Raw genomic sequence first — 19,180 nt, forward strand, 5'->3', positions numbered from 1 at the left:
GGTAAGTTTTTCCATTCTATTGGAAGCATAGCAACTCAACAAATAGAATTTGAAGCAAAGAACTTTGATGAAGGATCCATTGATAGTCCCTTATTATTTGAACAAGAGATGACAACTAATCCTTCAAAGCAAGTTAAGCTAGGCTATATTAGTGGCCAGCTTGGCAAACGTCTGTTAACTACTCGTTAGATAAGTCGGTGTTGGTAATAGTATAAGAGCGGCTGTTATTCTTTTGAAAAGATAGTTTTTGATAATGAAATGAGGTGATCTCTCATCTGTTCTCTTTGTTCTTTGTCTTCTTTGTAAACATTCTTCCACCACCATTGTCATACTCCTTGCTAGGTTAAGGTATGAACGGGGTTCATATCAAATAATCAATGACAGAGCTAAGTAAAATTAGTTGCACATTATGAAGAGAAATCGAACCACCATAACAAATATGTAGATCCATGGGAGAAAGACTAGAACAGAAAAAGTGCAGCAAAGAGACGAAGAGTAGTGCCAAAATGGAACTCTTTTTAACAACCTCAATATGGAGAGCAAGGATACATACCCGGCGAAGGTAAACGATGGCCGGAGAAGATCGACGACGCAGGAGAAGGATTGAGAGAAATAAAAGAGAAAGAAACAGTGTTTTCCATCGTACGAGATAATAAGAGGGTATTGTTTATTTAGGTTTATTGATAAAACGATTAAACGATATTATTTTGTTCTTACAGATTGCTACAGTGCCCTAGATGTAGGGAACCACTGTAGCAAGTCTTTATAATAGGGGGACTCTAGGGAATCTGATGCAAAGCTAAATTTTGGTAAGTTCTCTATTTTACAGACAGACCAATGTTTAGGTAATCTGCTGTGGATGCTCTAATTGCCCTAAGATCAATGGTCCATATTACATTAAGCATTTAAGTCATTAACTAAATAATATATATTACAATATTACCTACATATATATAATTATATATTATTAATATTTATGAATATATTATATTCGATCGATTCACCTTGGTTCACTACTGCACCGATCAAACATTCGGTTTTTAAGTATTAAGTGAACCGATTAACTCAGTATTCATGTGTGTATTATAAGAACCGGCCAATCGGGCGGTTTGATCAGCCGATTCGATTTCCTAGGTTAATTTTTACACCTCTACTCGAGCGGAAGCATCCAATAAGAGCTCTCTGACTTCATGTTGCAATCCTACTGTCTAGAGAGTACTTTGGCCAGTCCGAACCTCCAACTCCTTTGATTATCTTAGAACCAATGTTGTCTGGACAGGCCTAGGTGCTGCTTGGACATCATATATAGATTGCAGCTTAGCTGCAAAATTGAGCAAAAAACGATACTGAAGTTGCTACTGCCTCAGAGAGTTTGTTTGTAGAAATTATGGTTTCAAAAATTTGGGTTTCTATTTTCATTGAATTGACATGTCCCATTTTTGTTATAGTTAGTAAATGTATCCCTATCAAATTCTTATTTTCCTAATTGATGAACCTCCACAAGGAAGTCTGATAAGGTTTTGACTTTTGGATCTTCTACGACCCCACTGCATTCTTCTATATTACCCCTCCTTCAAGCGCCTTATGCCCCTAAGTTATTTAAGCATTGTCACCCTTTTGAAGTTTTTTTTCCTTCTTGTGATCGAGGGGCAGCTGAGTCGGTTCTAAATTTGGGATGTCAACCCAATCCACTCCACACTGATGACAGAAAAGATCAAGTCAAAACCCGTACGAAAAATAACACAGAAACTACTGCGTGAGAGTAGACTTTACAACTTCCCACATTTGCAAAGAATTTTCACAGTCATTTTCGACAACCCAACCAAAATTTATTTATTTCACTCTTGATTACAATACAAAACCCATAAAAGATATTTGGAGAATGCTAAATTAGTATAATAGTATATATATGTAAGTTCAATGCCCGGTTAGTTTCAAAGTTAGCATCAACTCTTGTTTTTGTATCAACCTGAAACATTATAGATGGTTAGCACTATTTAGAAATTATGTCAAGGCCATACGGAAAAAATGATGAAAGGAAGCAAATTCAAAATTTGTAGGTGACAATCAATAAATATATTCAGGGACCGTTTCAGGTCATCTTCTTCGTAACAGTTGGATTTAACACAAATCATCGGATGCTAATACATTAATACCTTTATAGAGTAGGGGTTGGGAACTTGGGGTCCCATCCTCAGCTTTTGAGTTCGCTTGTCGCTTTTATATAGTTAACTTTATGTACAAAAAAATGTAAAATAGAAAAACAAGCAACTTGGTTGGTTGTCATTACTTCCCTTGTGGACAACTCTTTCATATTATCAAAGATTGTACAACTTGCCCTACCTCGTGTCCTTTATGTCTTTAAGATAGTTTAATGATAAAAGAGTACAATTTCTTTTTGAAAAGAAAGAGAGTATAATTTTTGTTTTCAGGGCAACAAACTGAAGAAAAGTCGAACCAGGGAAAAAAAATTGGAGCAAAAACATTCAACCGTTGGATTTGCTTTATAAAATCCAACGGCCCACAATGTGTACTCCGGTGCATGGTGTAAAGTTTAAAGGGATAAGTATAGATTTGGTCTCTCTACTTTGCGTTTTGGATCGAAAAGATCCTTGAATTTTTGTAATCAAACAAGACCTTACACTTATCATAATGGTTCATTTTGGCCATTCCATCAAACAATCATTAAAAAATACTGATTTGACAATTAAGTATAATTTTTTTAATTTCTTCACGTACATGTGAAATTGACCAATGAAATGGTGATACGTGTCACTTAAGTTTATAATTTTATAAAATAAATAATTGATAACTAAAAAAAAAGTGAAAAAAAGAGAACCATCTTCTCAAACATGTAAAGGTGAAATGACCAACTTGGGTCCCACCATTTTGTCAAAACCCTTGAGGAACGCTCACTTTCGATCGAGATGGAGCTAACATCAGTTAGTATCTTGTTATTGATCGTACCCTCTCTTCTTCTTTTCAAAAATGTTAAATGACCCAAGTTGTTTTAACTCAACTTCTCCCAATTCGATGTGGTGCTTAGGTGGATGGCTTAGTCAACATACCAACATGGAATAAAGTGTTGACATGGCACACATTTTTGAAAATCAAATTTCTCTTTTGTCTTCCACTTTTATTTTCTCTTTCACTTTTATGATTATCGTCTCTCATTTAACCACAAATAAACAAGTAAACCATTCATATGCACGTATTACATTGAAAATGAATGATATTACATTGTTTTTTGGCTAAGAACGAATGATATTGCATTGTTTTTTTTGCCATACAAACATGTGATTACATTGTTTTCTTGTCAAATTTTCAAAACAATGTAAATTGTCAAATTTATCAAAATAATGTAATTTACATAACAAATATAAATTGTCAAATTCCAAAACAATGTAAATTGTCAAATTTATCAAAATAATGTAATTTCTAATTTTTGTCATATAACAAGGTAATAATGTGTAACAATGTCAAACACATTGTTTTCAATACATTGCAACTTCTAAAATATGAAAAAAAAAAAGAAGTGAAAAACAAATTACATTGTTGTTGGAGGCAGCTGGAGAGTTGTTGGACGTGACTGGATTCACGGATCGACGAATTACAATGTTTTTAAACAATGTAATTTGAACTGGGTTATCGAATTATGGCAGCTATCTGCCCGGAAAATGGGTGGGTAAGGCGCGCCTCGATGTGTAGAGTCCAAATACGAGGTTAGTTGTCGGAGATGTCGTCGGAGGTGGCCGGATCGACATGATTTGTGTTGCGGTTACCTACTCCTTTGGATCTTTTTTCCAACGATACGAGCGGCGATGGGTGGGGTGGAGGGTCGGAAAATGATCGTGCTGGTTGAGCTCTTCTGTTCAGTGGATCAACCACTCCGATTGTTGGTCCGACGAAGGAGCTCCGGTGGGCAATGGTGGTGCTTGTGAGGGTGGGAGGGAGAAAAGGAGAGAGGAGAGAGAAATGAGAAAAAAGAAGTAAAGAGAGAGTGTGTGACTGTTATATAAAGATAGAATTGGTGATGTGAAATCTTATATGACATCACATCAACTATTTTTTTTTTTGGGTCTCCTCCGTCTTCTTTTCGTTTCATTCTGAATGTTGAGGGACTCCAACTTAGATCCCACCAAAAACCCTAAATTTATATATTTTTTAATTTAATGATATTTTAACCCTAAATTTATATATTTTTTTAATTTAATGATATTTTAATTTAATTAACATGTCATTTACACATGTATTTTTCCAAAACCAACACCACATAAGATATTTGAGTCACATAAAGTATTTTTAACGACTATTTGGAACGTTTATCCGAAGTTTATAAACTCAGCTTTAAACCTTCTCCCCTTTTTAGTTTGTACATCTCTGTTGTCGCACGACTGGACTCTCTTGATACTCGCCGGGACTTCACAGCTCCCGGTCGTTGGAGATGCCTTCTCGACGATTTTCTCTCAGATTTGTGTTGTGTCTTTACCTTGTAATCTCAACTCAGTCGATCGACTTTGAAAATTTTCGGAGACGGCACAAAATCGATGGCCCTATCAAGACTATTGTGGTCGTCGTCATGGAGAACCGCTCCTTTGATCACGTTCTTGGCTGGCTCAAATCCTACCGGCCGGACATAGATGGATTAACTGGGTCTGAATCGAACCGCATCAACGCCTCCGACCCCAATTCCCCCAAAATTTTCGTCTCCGATGATGCTCTCTTCATTGACTCGGACCCGGGCCACTCCTTCCAGGCAATTAGGGAGCAGATTTTCGGGTCGAACGATAGCTCCTCGAATCAGCCCTTGATGAAAGGGTTTGCGCAGCAGGCGCAGAGTATGAGCGAAGGCATGGACAAGACTGTCATGAGTGGTTTCAAACCTGGGGTTTTGCCGGTGTACACCGAGTTGGCCAACGAATTCGGGGTTTTTGACCGGTGGTTCGCGTCGGTTCCCGCGTCAACTCAACCGAACCGTTTCTACGTGCACTCAGCGACCTCACATGGTGCGACGAGCAACGTCCGAAAGGATCTCATCCATGGTTTTCCTCAGAAAACCATCTTTGACTCGCTCGAAGAAAATGGCCTCACATTTGGAATCTATTACCAAAATATTCCGGCCACCCTCTTTTTCCAATCTCTGAGGAAATTAAAGCACGTGACGAAATTCCACAGTTACCCGTTAACGTTCAGGTTGCACGCCAAACTAGGGTGGTTGCCTAACTACGCGGTGGTGGAGCAGCGGTACTTCGACGTGGACTTGTTTCCGGCGAACGATGATCATCCGTCTCATGACATGGCACGAGGGCAGAGATTCGTAAAGGAGGTGTACGAGATACTTAGGGCGAGCCCGCAGTGGAAGGAGATGGCCTTGTTGATCACGTATGACGAGCACGGCGGGTTCTATGATCACGTTCCTACTCCTATCTCTGGGGTGCCTAGTCCGGATGGCATCATTGGACCCGACCCATTTTACTTCAGGTTTGACCGGTTGGGTGTTCGAGTCCCTACGTTGTTGATCTCGCCCTGGATTGAGAAGAGCACTGGTAAGTTTTAAAACACTGCCACATTTTGTTGTTGCTCTACTTTTTGGATTTGATTATCAGAAAATTTGATTTCAATTTTGTTAGAATTGTGGCAAAAATAATTCTAGTTACTGAAATGAATTTAGAGATCATCATATGAGTTAGTCAAGAGCTGCATTTAGCTTTTGAACACTTTTAATGGTGGCTAAGTTGTGTGAAAAGTTCTGAAATTTTGTAATGGAGGGAGCCGTCAGCCATCACTTGCTAATTGTTCTGCTCTGGTACTCTTATCGTAGTGGTGCTTAGTGCCAAAAGGACCCTATAGTCTCAAAAAAAACTCTAGTCTGTTTAGTGTTTATAGTTCCTTTGAGCAACTTTCGGAAAATAGACATTGTTATCCTGAAATTGGTGATCGGCTTTACTTTAGAAATGACACTTGGGTATTGTTACTTGATGTATTTTTAAACATTTTTATTATCACTTGGTAGAATATCTATGTCATTAGTGCTTCATTGAAGTTCTAAATATTTCGGGTGTATTTTTGCAATCACTTTCCAAGGGTTATTACCTGCATAGGTTGAAACCTGTGTTCTACATTCTTTAATTGACTATTAGAGTCTTTTGGCGCTTGAAATGATGGTTGATTATACTGTGCAGTGATTCATGAACCAGATGGGCCAACACCATATTCACAATTTGAACATTCTTCCATCCCTGCAACTGTGAAGAAGCTCTTTAACCTAAAAACTAATTTTCTAACAAAGAGGGATGCGTGGGCTGGTACTTTCGAGAAGTACTTTTACGTTCGCAACTCTCCTCGTGATGATTGTCCAGGTTTGCCTCTAAGATTTCTGGTTCTGACAGCTATTTTTGGTTCATGAGAGATATTTTTTATTTTGATAAAAGTTGAAGCTTCATATCGGAGATACCCTGGCTTTTACTGTTGGAATTATTTTTTTCCTGGGAAATAATTGTAGTGTTTACAAATTACAAATCTATGTGGATCTTTATGTACCCCTTTTTCCTGCCCAGATTTTGTATACATATAATTTTTGTGTGCCCACAGTTTTAGAAAAATATCCATCCTGTTAAGCCAAATTCATTGGTTATCATCTCTTTCTTGTTGGACAAAGACAGAACCGGATGTTCTAGTGGAATTCCATGTGATTCTTTCATTCTCTACTTTTGCATCGAGCTTCTAACAATAATCTGTTATGGTCACATCATCTACTGTTTTTTGGCCACAACCCACCCTTGGTTTGATTATTTGATTCGAATTAATATATTTAGAAGCCACACTTTCGATCTTCTGCTTTATTTGAGATGTTAGAAAAACGTACCATCAACATGTATCTCTGTGTCTATGTCAAAGTTGCGTCTATGATCTCTTAACTGCGCCTCATTTTCATAGTTGCATACTTCAAGTTCATAGTTGCGTATGTTGTTAGTTGCCGTTTCTTAAGCCACCATTCTTTGAGAACTAGGTCTTGTTGGAATGTCACTGTATAGAGGCCTTCTACAGGAATATTGGTCTTATTAAAGCATTCACTACTGGTTTTGGCTTTTAGTATCTTCCACTCATAAATGAATAAATCCTAATTCTGGTTGTAGAAACTCTGCCTGAGGTGACAACATTATTGCGGCCATGGGGACCAAGAGAAGATGTGTCCCTATCAGAGTTTCAAGTTGAACTGATCCAGCTTGCATCTCAGCTTAATGGGGATTACATCCTGAGCACTTACCCTAATATCGGCAAAAGAATGACGGTGGGTGAAGCCAATAGGTATGCAGAAGATGCTGTCAGGAGATTCTTAGAGGCTGGAAAGGCAGCTCTAAAAGCTGGAGCTAATGAATCTGCAATTGTTACCATGCGACCGTCACTCACTAGCCGTGTTCCTGTCGGAAACGGCGACCACCTAAAATCCTATTAATGCAACCCACGAAAGAAGACATCCTATTGATGCCACGAGCTTACACTTGCTGCTTTGTAAATAAAAACTTGAATATTATTACTCTGTTATCTTTATGCATCTTATACAATATAGATATTGGCTTTAGAAGGTTCTGTGGTTGACTTGCGATGCATGTTTAAGCCCTATGGGTGATATACATATGATATCATGATATGAACATTAAATTATGCAGACATCCAGGATTTAGTAGCAAGCACTGGTGTAGAATAGGCATTGTTATAATATTTTTGTTATTCAGTGATTTTCGAAGATTCGTATTATTTCTTCTTTGCCTCAAATTTTTCTTATTGTTTTTGTGGAGAGAGTTTGAATCTATTATCCCCAGTGAATGCACCAGCATGTTTGAGCTTCTGCAACTGAGGCCAACTAGATAATTAATATTGAGAAAGGACAGCAGGCCTGCTTGTCCTGAGGTCCCCAAGCATTGGCTGGCTGGAGAGTTATTGACGGGGAGAGTCTTGGACTTTTCTTTACAGGAATGCTCCATTTGGTACGATTCAGTGCTAATAATATCTCTACACTGAGTCATTAATGTTGAATAGAGTCAAAGATTTACCCAAGATTTACTTTATTGATTGAAGACTTTATTGACAAACTCAATATTGATTGAAGACTTTATTGACAAACTCAATATTGATTGAAGACTTTCCTTAATTGAAGATTCGGCAATCAATATTGATTTGTCTAAGTTCATAATTGATGCCTCAATTGTTGACTTTGATAGTGACTTTGATAGAGATTGTAATTACGTAGATCATTGATTGTAAACCAATGTAATAGCTATATAGGTGTTTCCCACTTCAATAAAAGATTAATTGATTACAAAATTAAGTTGGTATCGGAGCAAGGTTCTCTTAACATACTACCTCTCCATCACCGTAGCTACTAGGGGCCGACTGCTCCAACCATCCGACAGAAGCCGATTGCTTCGTCCATAACAGGTGCCGATTGCACCATTGAACTAGAATCTCATCCAGAAATTACAAACAACTCATGGCTGAATCCGGTGCTCTTATAGTTCCACCTGTGGTGACGCCAACTCAAGAACCAACCTCTATTCCTTATGGGATCAAACTGAATGGCTCAAATTTCACTCTTTGGTCTCAGGTGGTTACTATGTTCGTTGCTGGACGAGGAAAGATGGAATATCTCAAAGGTACGACCTCGAAACCTACTGTTAGTGACTCTACATATAACAAGTGGATGATGGAGGATGCTACTGTAAAAGGCTGGCTTATTGGCTCTATGGAGGCCAATATAATGAATCTCTTTATTCGTTTACCCACTGCGAATGATGTTTGGGATGCTGTGTCTCAAACATATTTTGAGGGTGCTGATAAATCTATTTTGTATGATCTGTCTCGAAAAGCTATGGCAACTAAGCAGGCAGGGCGACCTGTGGCTGCATACTATTCCGATCTTAAGGTTATTTGGCAGGAGCTTGATCATCGTCGTCCAATTACCTTTACTCAGCCAGATGTGATTAAGACTCGAATGGCTGAAATTGATGAAGATCGAGTCTATTCTTTTTTGGCTGGGCTTGATGATATATATGATTCTGTTCGGGGAGACATTCTTCGTACTAATCCTCTACCTGGACCTGATAATGCTTTCTCAACTGTGAGACGTGAAGAACTTCGCCGGAATACAATGATGTCTTCAGAAGTTCCTCAGATGGCTATGGCAGTTCGAAAATATGGAACTCCAACAAGTTCTTTGTCACTTTCAGTACCTACTGGTGGTAAATGTACTCATTGCGGCAGCACCAAACATATTGTAGATACTTGCTTCAAAAAGCATGGATATCCCGAGTGGTGGCAGGCTCACAAAGAGCGATTACAAGCTCGAAAAGGTGGTAAAGTTGCGCTATGCACCTCACCTACAGTCCCAATGGCACCGACTCCTTCTTCAATGGATACCATGGCTTCCACTACTCCAGTTGATATCACTCACTCTGTGGTAGATCCTACTCTTCTCCAACAGTCAGGTAGTGTTGGTCTAGCCCTTCTTGCAACAAATTCTGAAAAAGATCCTGGTTGGATTCTTGACTCTGGTGCGACTAATCATATGACCTTTGATGCGTCCTTATTACATGATGCTTGTTTACCAAATTGCTCTACTGTCACCAATGCCAATGGTGTTTCATATCCGGTTACGGGCGCTGGAAGGGTTAACTTAACTCCTTCATTATCCTTGGAGCACACTTTATTGATTCCTGCTCTTTCCAATAATCTTTTATCTGTGCCACAAGTTACTACACAACTAAATTGTTTAGTATTAATATATCCTACTTTTTGTTTCCTTCAGGATCTCTGCAGCGGGGAGATAATTGGGCGTGGTACTAAGAGAGAGGGATTATATTATGTGGAAGATGTTAGTATGGGACGATCTCTATCAGCAAAAGGGTCATCTAGGGCATCAGAAGATCAGATTCGGTTATGGCATCATCGTTTGGGTCATGTCTCCTTTGGTTACTTGAAATATTTATTTCCTACTTTATTTTCTACATGTGAACCTTCCAATTTTCAGTGTGATACATGTGTTTTGGCCAAGAGTCATCGTGCTACTTATTCTGATAGTTCTAATAAAAGAGTTGTGCCTTTTGCGTTGGTTCATTCGGATGTTTGGGGACCTGCCCCTGTTACTACTTCTACTGGCTTTAGATGGTTTGTATTATTTATTGATGATTGCACTCGTATGACTTGGCTTTACCTTATGCGTCATAAGAGTGATGTGGCTGCTTGCTTCCGCACGTTTCATACCATGATCAAAACACAATTCTCTGGTAATTTACAAGTTCTTCGATCTGATAATGGTGGTGAATTTGTAAATCAGGAGTTACAAGCTTATTTTCAGACTCATGGAATTTTGCATGAAACCACTTGTCCTTATACACCACAACAGAATGGTGTTGCTGAGCGCCGAAACAGACAAATTTTGGAGATTACACGTGCTGCCCTTATTGGAGCCCACATGGCACCACGTTTTTGGGAAGAAGCTGTTACCACAGCTGTATATCTTTTGAATAGGGTACCCACTCGTGTTCTACAATTTCAGACACCACTTGATAAATTGGCATCCTATGTAACACTGCCATCGCACCTCACACTTCCTCCCCGGGTGTTTGGTTGTGTTGTGTTTGTACATTTACAGAAACATCTCCGCACGAAACTTGATCCTTGTGCCCTCAAGTGTGTATTTGTCGGTTATCATCCTTCACAAAAAGGTTACCGTTGTTTTCATCCTCCTACAAGTAAGTTCTATGTTACTATGGATGTCACCTTTTCTGAACATGAAATGTTTTTTTCTTCACCCAATTCCACGCTTCCGGGCCCGAGTGGTGATACTGTTGTTGAAGCTCCAAATTGGATGGAGTTGTTTCCTGATCCACTGTGTGTTGCCGATACTGTTGCTGAAGCTCCCTCTCTCTCATCTTCGCTAGTACCCACTCCCGATACTCCTCGTACAGATCCTCCTGAGGTAAGCATTGAGTCTGATGTTAATACTAACAATATTTGTGATAATACTTGTGTCTCGATTGAAACTGACAGATACGTACTCCCACCAAGAAGTACTCGTGGTGTTCCACCAGATAGATTTTCACCAGAGGTTGTGCGAAAAGTGAAATATCCTATTGCTCAGTATGCATCCACTCACCGACTGTCAAAGGAATGCCGAAGCTTTGTCAGTAATATGACTGTCATAGATATTCCTACTAAAGTGCAAGAGGCGTTGTTGGATCCAAAATGGGCAACTGCAATGACTGAGGAGATGACAGCACTTGAGAAAAATCAAACTTGGGAATTGGTGGAGTTGCCGAAAGGAAAAAAAGCTGTTGGTTGTAGGTGGGTGTACACCGTCAAGTGCAAGCCTGATGGTTCAGTTGATAGGTATAAAGCTAGGCTTGTGGCTAAAGGATTCACCCAGACGTATGGGGTTGATTATCAGGAAACGTTTGCTCCTGTTGCAAAAATTAATACGGTTCGAGTCCTAATATCCCTAGCTGCAAATTTTGATTGGTCTCTACAACAATATGATGTAAAAAATGCTTTTTTACATGGTGAGCTACAAGAAGAAGTTTATATGTCTCTGCCCCCAGGATATGAAGCTCCAGGTGATCAAAGTGTCGTGTGTAAACTGAAGAAAGCCTTATACGAGTTGAAACAATCTCCTCGAGCTTGGTTTGGTCGATTCCGACTTGCTATGAGAAGATTCGGCTATAAGCAAAGTAATGCAGATCACACTTTATTTTTGAAAAGAGTTGGTGATAAATTAACGGCTCTGATTATTTATGTTGACGACATGGTAGTAACAGGCAATGATTCTGAAGAAATGCGTAAACTGAGAGACTATTTGTCAACTGAATTTGATATGAAGGATTTGGGAGGATTAAAATATTTTTTGGGCATTGAAGTTGTTCGTTCTGAGCAAGGCTTATTTTTGTCCCAACGAAAGTATGTGCTTGACTTATTAACAGAAACTGGTATGCTTGGATGTCAGCCAATTGGATCTCCTATGGAACAAAATCATGGATTGGAAGAGTCTTCGAATCAAACTTCAATAGACAAATTACGATATCAAAGGTTAGTTGGGCGTTTAATCTATTTGTCTCATACGAGGCCAGATATTGCATATGCGGTCAGTGTTGTGAGTAGATTTATGCACAATCCTGGTAAACAACATATGGATGCAGTTATTAGAATTCTGAGATATTTAAAATCTGCACCGGGAAAAGGCTTACTCTTTTCTAAGAATGGGCATGCAGACGTATGGGGCTATACCGACTCAGATTGGGCAGGTAAAGGAGACCGAAGAAGATCAACCACTGGGTATTTAACTTTTGTTGGAGGAAATCTGGTTACCTGGAGAAGTAAAAAGCAAAAAGTTGTCTCATTGTCTAGTGCAGAAGCTGAATACAGAGCAATGGTGAAAGGTATTTGTGAGTTGTTATGGCTCAAACGGCTTATGGGGGAGCTGAGTTTGTCCATTAAAAGACCAATGAAATTGTATTGTGATAATCAGTCAGCAATTAAAATTACTGAGAACCCAGTGCAACATGATCGGACTAAACATGTGGAAATTGATAGGAATTTCGTGTATGAAAAGCTAGAAGAAAAAATAATTGAAGTTCCGTATATGAAGACCGAAGATCAGTTGGCTGATATGTTAACCAAGGGAGTGTCAAATTCAGTGTTTACTGATTCACTTGTCAAGCTGGGCATGTACGATGTCTATGCACCACCTTGAGGGGGAGTGTTGAATAGAGTCAAAGATTTACCCAAGATTTACTTTATTAATTGAAGACTTTATTGACAAACTCAATATTGATTGAAGACTTTCCTTAATTGAAGATTCGGCAATCAATATTGATTTGTCTAAGTTCATAATTGATGCCTCAATTGTTGACTTTGATAGTGACTTTGATAGAGATTGTAATTACGTAGATCATTGATTGTAAACCAATGTAATAGCTATATAGGTGTTTCCCACTTCAATAAAAGATTAATTGATTACAAAATTAAGTATTAAGTCCATTAAACCAAGTCGGGGAAGCAATATTGTTGAAGTCTCATGGCTTCGTTTAGTTCGCGGTTTGGAAATGTGAATAATAGAAAGAGGATGTGAAAAGAAAGTAACTTTCTTGGCATCAATGTTTGAATTACATTGTACTATGTTTGGTTATAATAAAATTATAAAGATTTCTCATTGCATGACAGATTTAAATTAAAAAATAACACTTTAATTTGAATATTCAAATTAAAAATTGTAAATATGAAAAAAAATTATTGTTATGTGATCAAATTTAATCGATAACAAATGAAATAATATAAAAAAAATGATATTTAAATACATTATTGTGGGATATTGTCAAAATTATGTGTTTTTAAAATTGATATTATAGGTATTTAATTAAAAATAAGTAAGGATTTCAAAGATTCCTCTCTTTTTGGGAGGAAAGGAGAATTTCTCTTGTGGGAAGAATCCAATTTTCATTGGAATTCTAGATTCCAAGAATTTCACTAACCAAATATATTAATCATTGATAAAAGGAAATTTCTTATTCCTGAAAATCTAGATTCAGCGAACCAAACAACACTTTAAGTTCTATCATAAGCCATTGAAGTAGAATGTACAGCCAGTCAACAACTAGAGAAGGAGCAAGGGGCCACCAACTCTCTCAACCACCATTCAACATAAAATTTTTATCTTCCAACCTATAGGCCATATCTTTGCTCTTGTAATTGTGGCAAGAACCATCTCTCGCTCTCTCTCTCTCTCTCCAGTAGTCATGGAGCTCTCATGGGAAGAGAGTGTGACATATTCAATCAACACCATTTACCTACTCTTCTCAGCTTATTTGGTCTTCGTAATGCAACTTGGGTTTGCGATGCTGTGTGCTGGCTCAGTCAGGGCCAAAAATGCCCTCAACATAATGCTCACCAATGTAGTTGATGCTGTTGTTGGTAGCATCTCTTACTACCTTTTTGGCTTTGCTTTTGCATTTGGTGATGGTTCCAACTCCAATCCTTTCATTGGTACAAGCTATTTTGCTCTCAGTAACGTCCCAAACTCTACATATGACTACAGTTTCTTTCTCTTCCAGTGGGCTTTTGCCATTGCAGTTGCTGGAATCACTAGTGGGTCTATAGCAGAGAGAACCCAGTTCAGTAGTTACCTTGTTTTCTCTTTTTTCTTATCTGGGTTCGTCTACCCAATTGTTGCTCACTGGGTTTGGTCATCAAGTGGTTGGCTATGTCCTAGCTCAAGTCAGTTGTTGTTCGGGTCAGGTGCAATTGACTTCGCTGGCAGCGGGGTCGTGCACTTAGTCGGTGGGATTGCTGGGCTTTGGGGCTCACTGATAGAAGGACCAAGAGTGGGCCGGTTTGATGCATATGGAAAGCCCGTTCAAATGCGTGGTCACAATGCAGCCCTGGTTGTGCTCGGAACATTTTTGTTGTGGTTCGGCTGGTTTGGGTTCAATCCAGGCTCGTTCGGTAAGATTGTTGTGGGTTACCCTGGAACCACTGATCAAGGAAACTGGACTGCGGTGGGCCGGACTGCGGTTACGACTTCATTGGCAGGCTCAACCGCTGGAATAGTAACCTTATTTGGACGTCGATTGCTGGTGGGCCACTGGGATGCATTGGATGTGTGCAATGGACTACTTGGTGGGTTTGTTGCCATTACATCGGGCTGCTCAGTTGTCGAGCCATGGGCCGCGATCGTATGCGGATTCGTGTCGGCTTGGGTCTTGATTGGGTTCAATATACTGGCCTTAAAACTCAACTTTGATGACCCATTAGAGGCAACCCAATTGCATGGTGGGTGTGGTGCCTGGGGATTGATATTCACAGGGTTGTTTGCCAAAGAAGAATTTATTATTCAAGCATATGATTCCGGGAAGCTTGGTGTGTCGAGGCCCTCTGGGCTGTTGATGGGCGGAGGATGGGGTCTACTGGGGGCCCAGGTGGTGGAGCTTTTAGTGATTGTGGGCTGGGTTAGTGTGACAATGGGGCCCCTTTTCTATGGCCTCCATAAGCTTGGAATATTGAGGATATCAGCGGATGAAGAAATTGCAGGACTAGACGTGTCAAGCCATGGAGGTTATGCCTATACTGCTCATCCAGAAGAACATCATCCACGCTTTTATGGGGATTATGTGCGCATGCAAAACCAAGACCATTAGTGGACCAACAACGTCCAATTTGTGTTATCAATGATTGTGTAGTTCAGGATTAAAACTTCTGGTTGTCAATAGTATTGTAATATGATTCTGATTCTTGGATGGAATAATAATCCCATTGATGGTGCATGCCAAAGTTACTATGGCTCCGTTTGGCACAGCGGAAAAATTGATTTTCAATGCTAGCGGAAATGTTGTGAAAAATATGCTGAGCTTAAAGCTGTGAAATATGCTGTGAGGTGTTTGGTGAATTAAAAACTGACGCTAGTGGAAAAACTGTTGACTAAAAGTATTATTTTGAATTTAATAATCATTTGTTAATCATTTTGTTATTAAAGTTAATTTAATAAATATAATTTATTATTGAAATTAATTTAACTATATTAGAATTTTTTTTATCAAAATTGAAAATTTTAATTAGTCAAATAAATAAAATAATAAGTTTTTATATGAAGATCATTAATGTGTATTTTATTTATTTTATAAATAATAAATTAATTTTTATAATATTAATTATAAATATTAAATTTATTGGCAAAAATATTTATAAAACTAAATAATATATTAAATATATATGATTAAGTTGTGGGACCCACATTAAATTATCTAAAAAGTCAAAAAATATCATGATGGGGGTGGGTCCCACAACAGAAAAATGAAAAAAAAAATAAAGGAGGCAGCTTTCGCTGCCTCCGCTGAGAAAGAAGCTCCCAAAACAGGAGGATCCGCTGGCCAGCGGATCCGCTGGCCGTTTGTTGCCTGTTTGGCACCGCGCAGCCGCCCTGCCAAACAGGCACTATGATATTATGTTCTCTATGAAAAATCTAAAAATGATTCTATTGAAGCTTGAATCTTTCAAACTTCTCCTCCAACCAAAAGAATGGACATTGAGCCCCACAAAACCAGCTAGAAATAATGAATATATATTTAGGTGTGGTTTGATTCGGCAGAATCTAACTTTTCAACAATAATTGTTTTCATTTTACCAATGATATCTAATTTGGTTGATGGAATCCTTGGAATTTAGAATCTCGACAAAGCTAGTTGGATTCTTCACAAGGAAGGAATTTTCCTTTCCTCTTAAAAAAGAGAAATTCTTGAAATCCTCACTTATTTTTAACTAATATTCATATACTGTCATTTTGAAAAATAAATAATCTTGACAATTCCCACAATTATGTAAATATCATTTCTCATTGAATAAATCTAATTATTTTTCTATTTTTAATTTTCATTTTACATTTTTTAATTTGGATATTCAAATTAAAAATTTATTTTTCTAATTTAGATATGTCATACAATGTGAAATAATTGTAACTTTTACTCTAATCAAACATGGTCAATGAAATGAATAATGTCAAGAAAGTAGTATACAATATGATTCAAACATTAACAAGTAATAAGGATGCCAAGAAAACAGATTTTCCAGCATGACAAGTCAAGGTATTTGCAGGGTCCGAAGGAGCTGCAGTGGTGTCTCTCTTCTTAGTTCTATTGAGCTTGTTCTAGAGTCTTCTTCAAAAGATCTTCAAATCATGGATTGACCTTTCAATCTTGGACTCTCAGATTCTTTAGTTTGTGCTTTGAATTACATGAATCTGGGTCATGTTTGATTCAATGCCTGTTATGATTAATTATATGAAACGCACTGTATATTTTTAACATTCAAATAATAACACTGTAGCAAAGTCAAATCATTATGACCGTTCTTTCTTTCCTTTACCATATGGAATCAGCACCATATAAGTGGTCTTCCTTTGTACCGTTACACTTCTGCTAATTGAATATTCTTTCATTTGGCTCTTCCCTCTGTCTATCTTCTCTATCTCTTCTCCCTTATCTTCCATCATCTTCTCTTCCACATCTCTTTTTTCTCCATGAATTAACCTGTAAAATAATACAAACTTTACATTATTTCATGATGTCGGACTACATGGTTCATATTAGTATATATAGATAGTTTTATATTTAACTCTGGACTGTATTCTGTAATGCACTGTACAATACACTAGTCTAAACTCTGTGCTCGCTGATGTTCATACACTTTCTACAGCTCGTGACCTTTGGCTCACTCTTCACACAAGATTTCGTGATGTTTCTATGGCTAGACAGCTGGAACTCCGGCAGAAATTTCACTCTTTTCGCAAAACATCCCAATCTGCCCCTGCTTATTGCAGTGAAATCAAAGCACTTGCTGAACAACTCAGGGATCTTGACATCACTATTACCGACACTGATCTCATTGCTCAGGCTTTGGCTGGTCTTGATTTAGACTACAAGGATTTTGTCACCATGATAGCTAATCTGGAGGGTACCATTACCTTTGAAAATTTTCGGCAAAGATTGGTCGCTTATGAGGATCGCAGACTTCGTATGGAAGCTATTTCTCCTTCATCAACTGAGCAAAAGGCTTTGGTTGCTACTGGCACTGTCTCGTCCTCTGAGTCTTTTTCTTCGCCTCGCGGGCGTGGACATGGACGCCGTGGCCGAGGGCGTCGTGGTCGTGGTCCTGGACACTCCTTTTCTTCTGGTTATGGTGGTCGCAATTATGGCTATCAATTTTCACGTGGTTCTGGTCGTTACCAACCTCACTCGTTTCGCCCCACGGGTGCCCCCCAAGCATATACTGGTATTCTGGGTCCTTCTCCGTCTCCTGATGTTTGTCAAATTTGTGACATTCCAGGCCACCGTGCAGACCAATGCTATCACCGCTATAACACTGCTTGCACTCCTAATGATCTTCCTAGGTCCTTTGCTGCCATGTCTGTTGGTGAAACCAATGACTCCTCTTGGTATCCCGACTCTGGAGCCTCAACTCATATGACTCCCCATGAAGGTAATCTTTCTACTTCCTCCAATTATTTTGGTTCTAACCGTGTCCTTGTTGGTAATGGTGAATTGCTTGAGATTAACAAAACTGGTTCTGCAACTCTTCACACTCCCACCAGACCACTCCATTTATCCAATGTATATCATGTTCCTCGATTATCTCATAATTTGTTATCTATCAAACGTCTTTGTTGTGACAATAATTGTGTGGTCATATTTGATGGTAATTCCTTCTGTGTTAAGGACAAGCTCCAGGGGACAACTCTTCTCAAAGTCACCGGTAGCGGCGATCTTTATCAAATTCCTTCCACTTTTGTCAACAATTCAGCTTCAGCCCTGCTCACTACCAAATTCTCTGCTCCTATTTGGCATCGACGTCTTGGTCATGCTAGTCACAATGTTTTGCAATCAATTCAGCGCATCTGTCCAACATTAGGCATCTCCCCATCGGCTACTAAATGTCTCCCTTGTAATTTGGGCAAATCTTGTAGATTACCTTTTCATGCTGTTGATCATTGTACTTCTGAACCGTTACAACTTATTCACTCTGATGTATGGCAGTCTCCTATAATATCCAATTCTGGTTTTCGCTATTATGTGATTTTTGTGGATGACTACACTAGATATTCCTGGCTATTCTTCATGCGTTTTAAATCTGAAGTTTACCATCATTTTTTGACATTCCAACGTCTTGTGGAGAATATGTTCAATCGCAAAATAAAAAATTTTCAAAGTGATGGTGGAAAAGAATTTGACAATCACACTCTACTTACTCATTTCTCTTCTTGTGGGATTGCCTTTCGCAAGTCATGTCCCCATACTCCACAACAAAATGGAGTTGCGGAACGCAAACATCGCCATATCATTGAAATGACTCGCACTCTTCTCATTGATTCTTCATTACCTTCAACATTTTGGGCTGATGCTGTCTATACCTCCATCTTCCTCATCAATAGGCTTCCAACCCCTGTTTTGAATCATTGCTCTCCCTTTCATAAACTGTTTCATAAAATCCCTTCTTATGCTCAACTTCGGCCATTTGGTTGTGAATGCTTTCCTAACCTTAGCTCCACTGTGTCACACAAGCTTTCCCCACGCTCAATTCGCTGCATTTTTATTGGCTACGCATCTAACTACAAAGGGTATAGGTGCCTTGATCCTCTCACCAA

General features: G+C 38.7%; 3 protein-coding genes across 3 annotated transcripts; all 3 read left to right on the forward strand.

Moving 5' to 3' along the window:
- The first annotated feature begins 4,318 nt into the window (after nt 1-4,318).
- On the forward strand, nt 4,319-7,747 carry LOC119991644 (non-specific phospholipase C1-like). The gene is made up of 3 exons (XM_038838018.1): nt 4,319-5,546; nt 6,183-6,359; nt 7,137-7,747. Exons 1-3 carry the CDS (start codon nt 4,445-4,447, stop codon nt 7,454-7,456), a joined length of 1,599 nt encoding a protein of 532 aa, XP_038693946.1. The 5' UTR covers nt 4,319-4,444; the 3' UTR covers nt 7,457-7,747.
- A 6,006-nt stretch (nt 7,748-13,753) lies between these two features.
- LOC119991645 (ammonium transporter 1 member 3) lies at nt 13,754-15,327 on the forward strand. The gene has a single exon (XM_038838019.1). The coding sequence runs from the start codon at nt 13,788-13,790 to the stop codon at nt 15,183-15,185; it is 1,398 nt and encodes a 465-aa protein (XP_038693947.1). The 5' UTR covers nt 13,754-13,787; the 3' UTR covers nt 15,186-15,327.
- A 1,260-nt stretch (nt 15,328-16,587) lies between these two features.
- LOC119991521 lies at nt 16,588-18,595 on the forward strand. The gene is made up of 3 exons (XM_038837866.1): nt 16,588-16,625; nt 17,195-18,018; nt 18,255-18,595. Exons 1-3 carry the CDS (start codon nt 16,588-16,590, stop codon nt 18,293-18,295), a joined length of 903 nt encoding a protein of 300 aa, XP_038693794.1. The 3' UTR covers nt 18,296-18,595.
- The last annotated feature ends 585 nt before the right edge of the window (nt 18,596-19,180 follow it).

This window comes from Tripterygium wilfordii, chromosome 22 (assembly GCF_013401445.1).
Source record: "Tripterygium wilfordii isolate XIE 37 chromosome 22, ASM1340144v1, whole genome shotgun sequence".
NCBI classification, from domain to species: Eukaryota; Viridiplantae; Streptophyta; class Magnoliopsida; order Celastrales; family Celastraceae; genus Tripterygium; species Tripterygium wilfordii.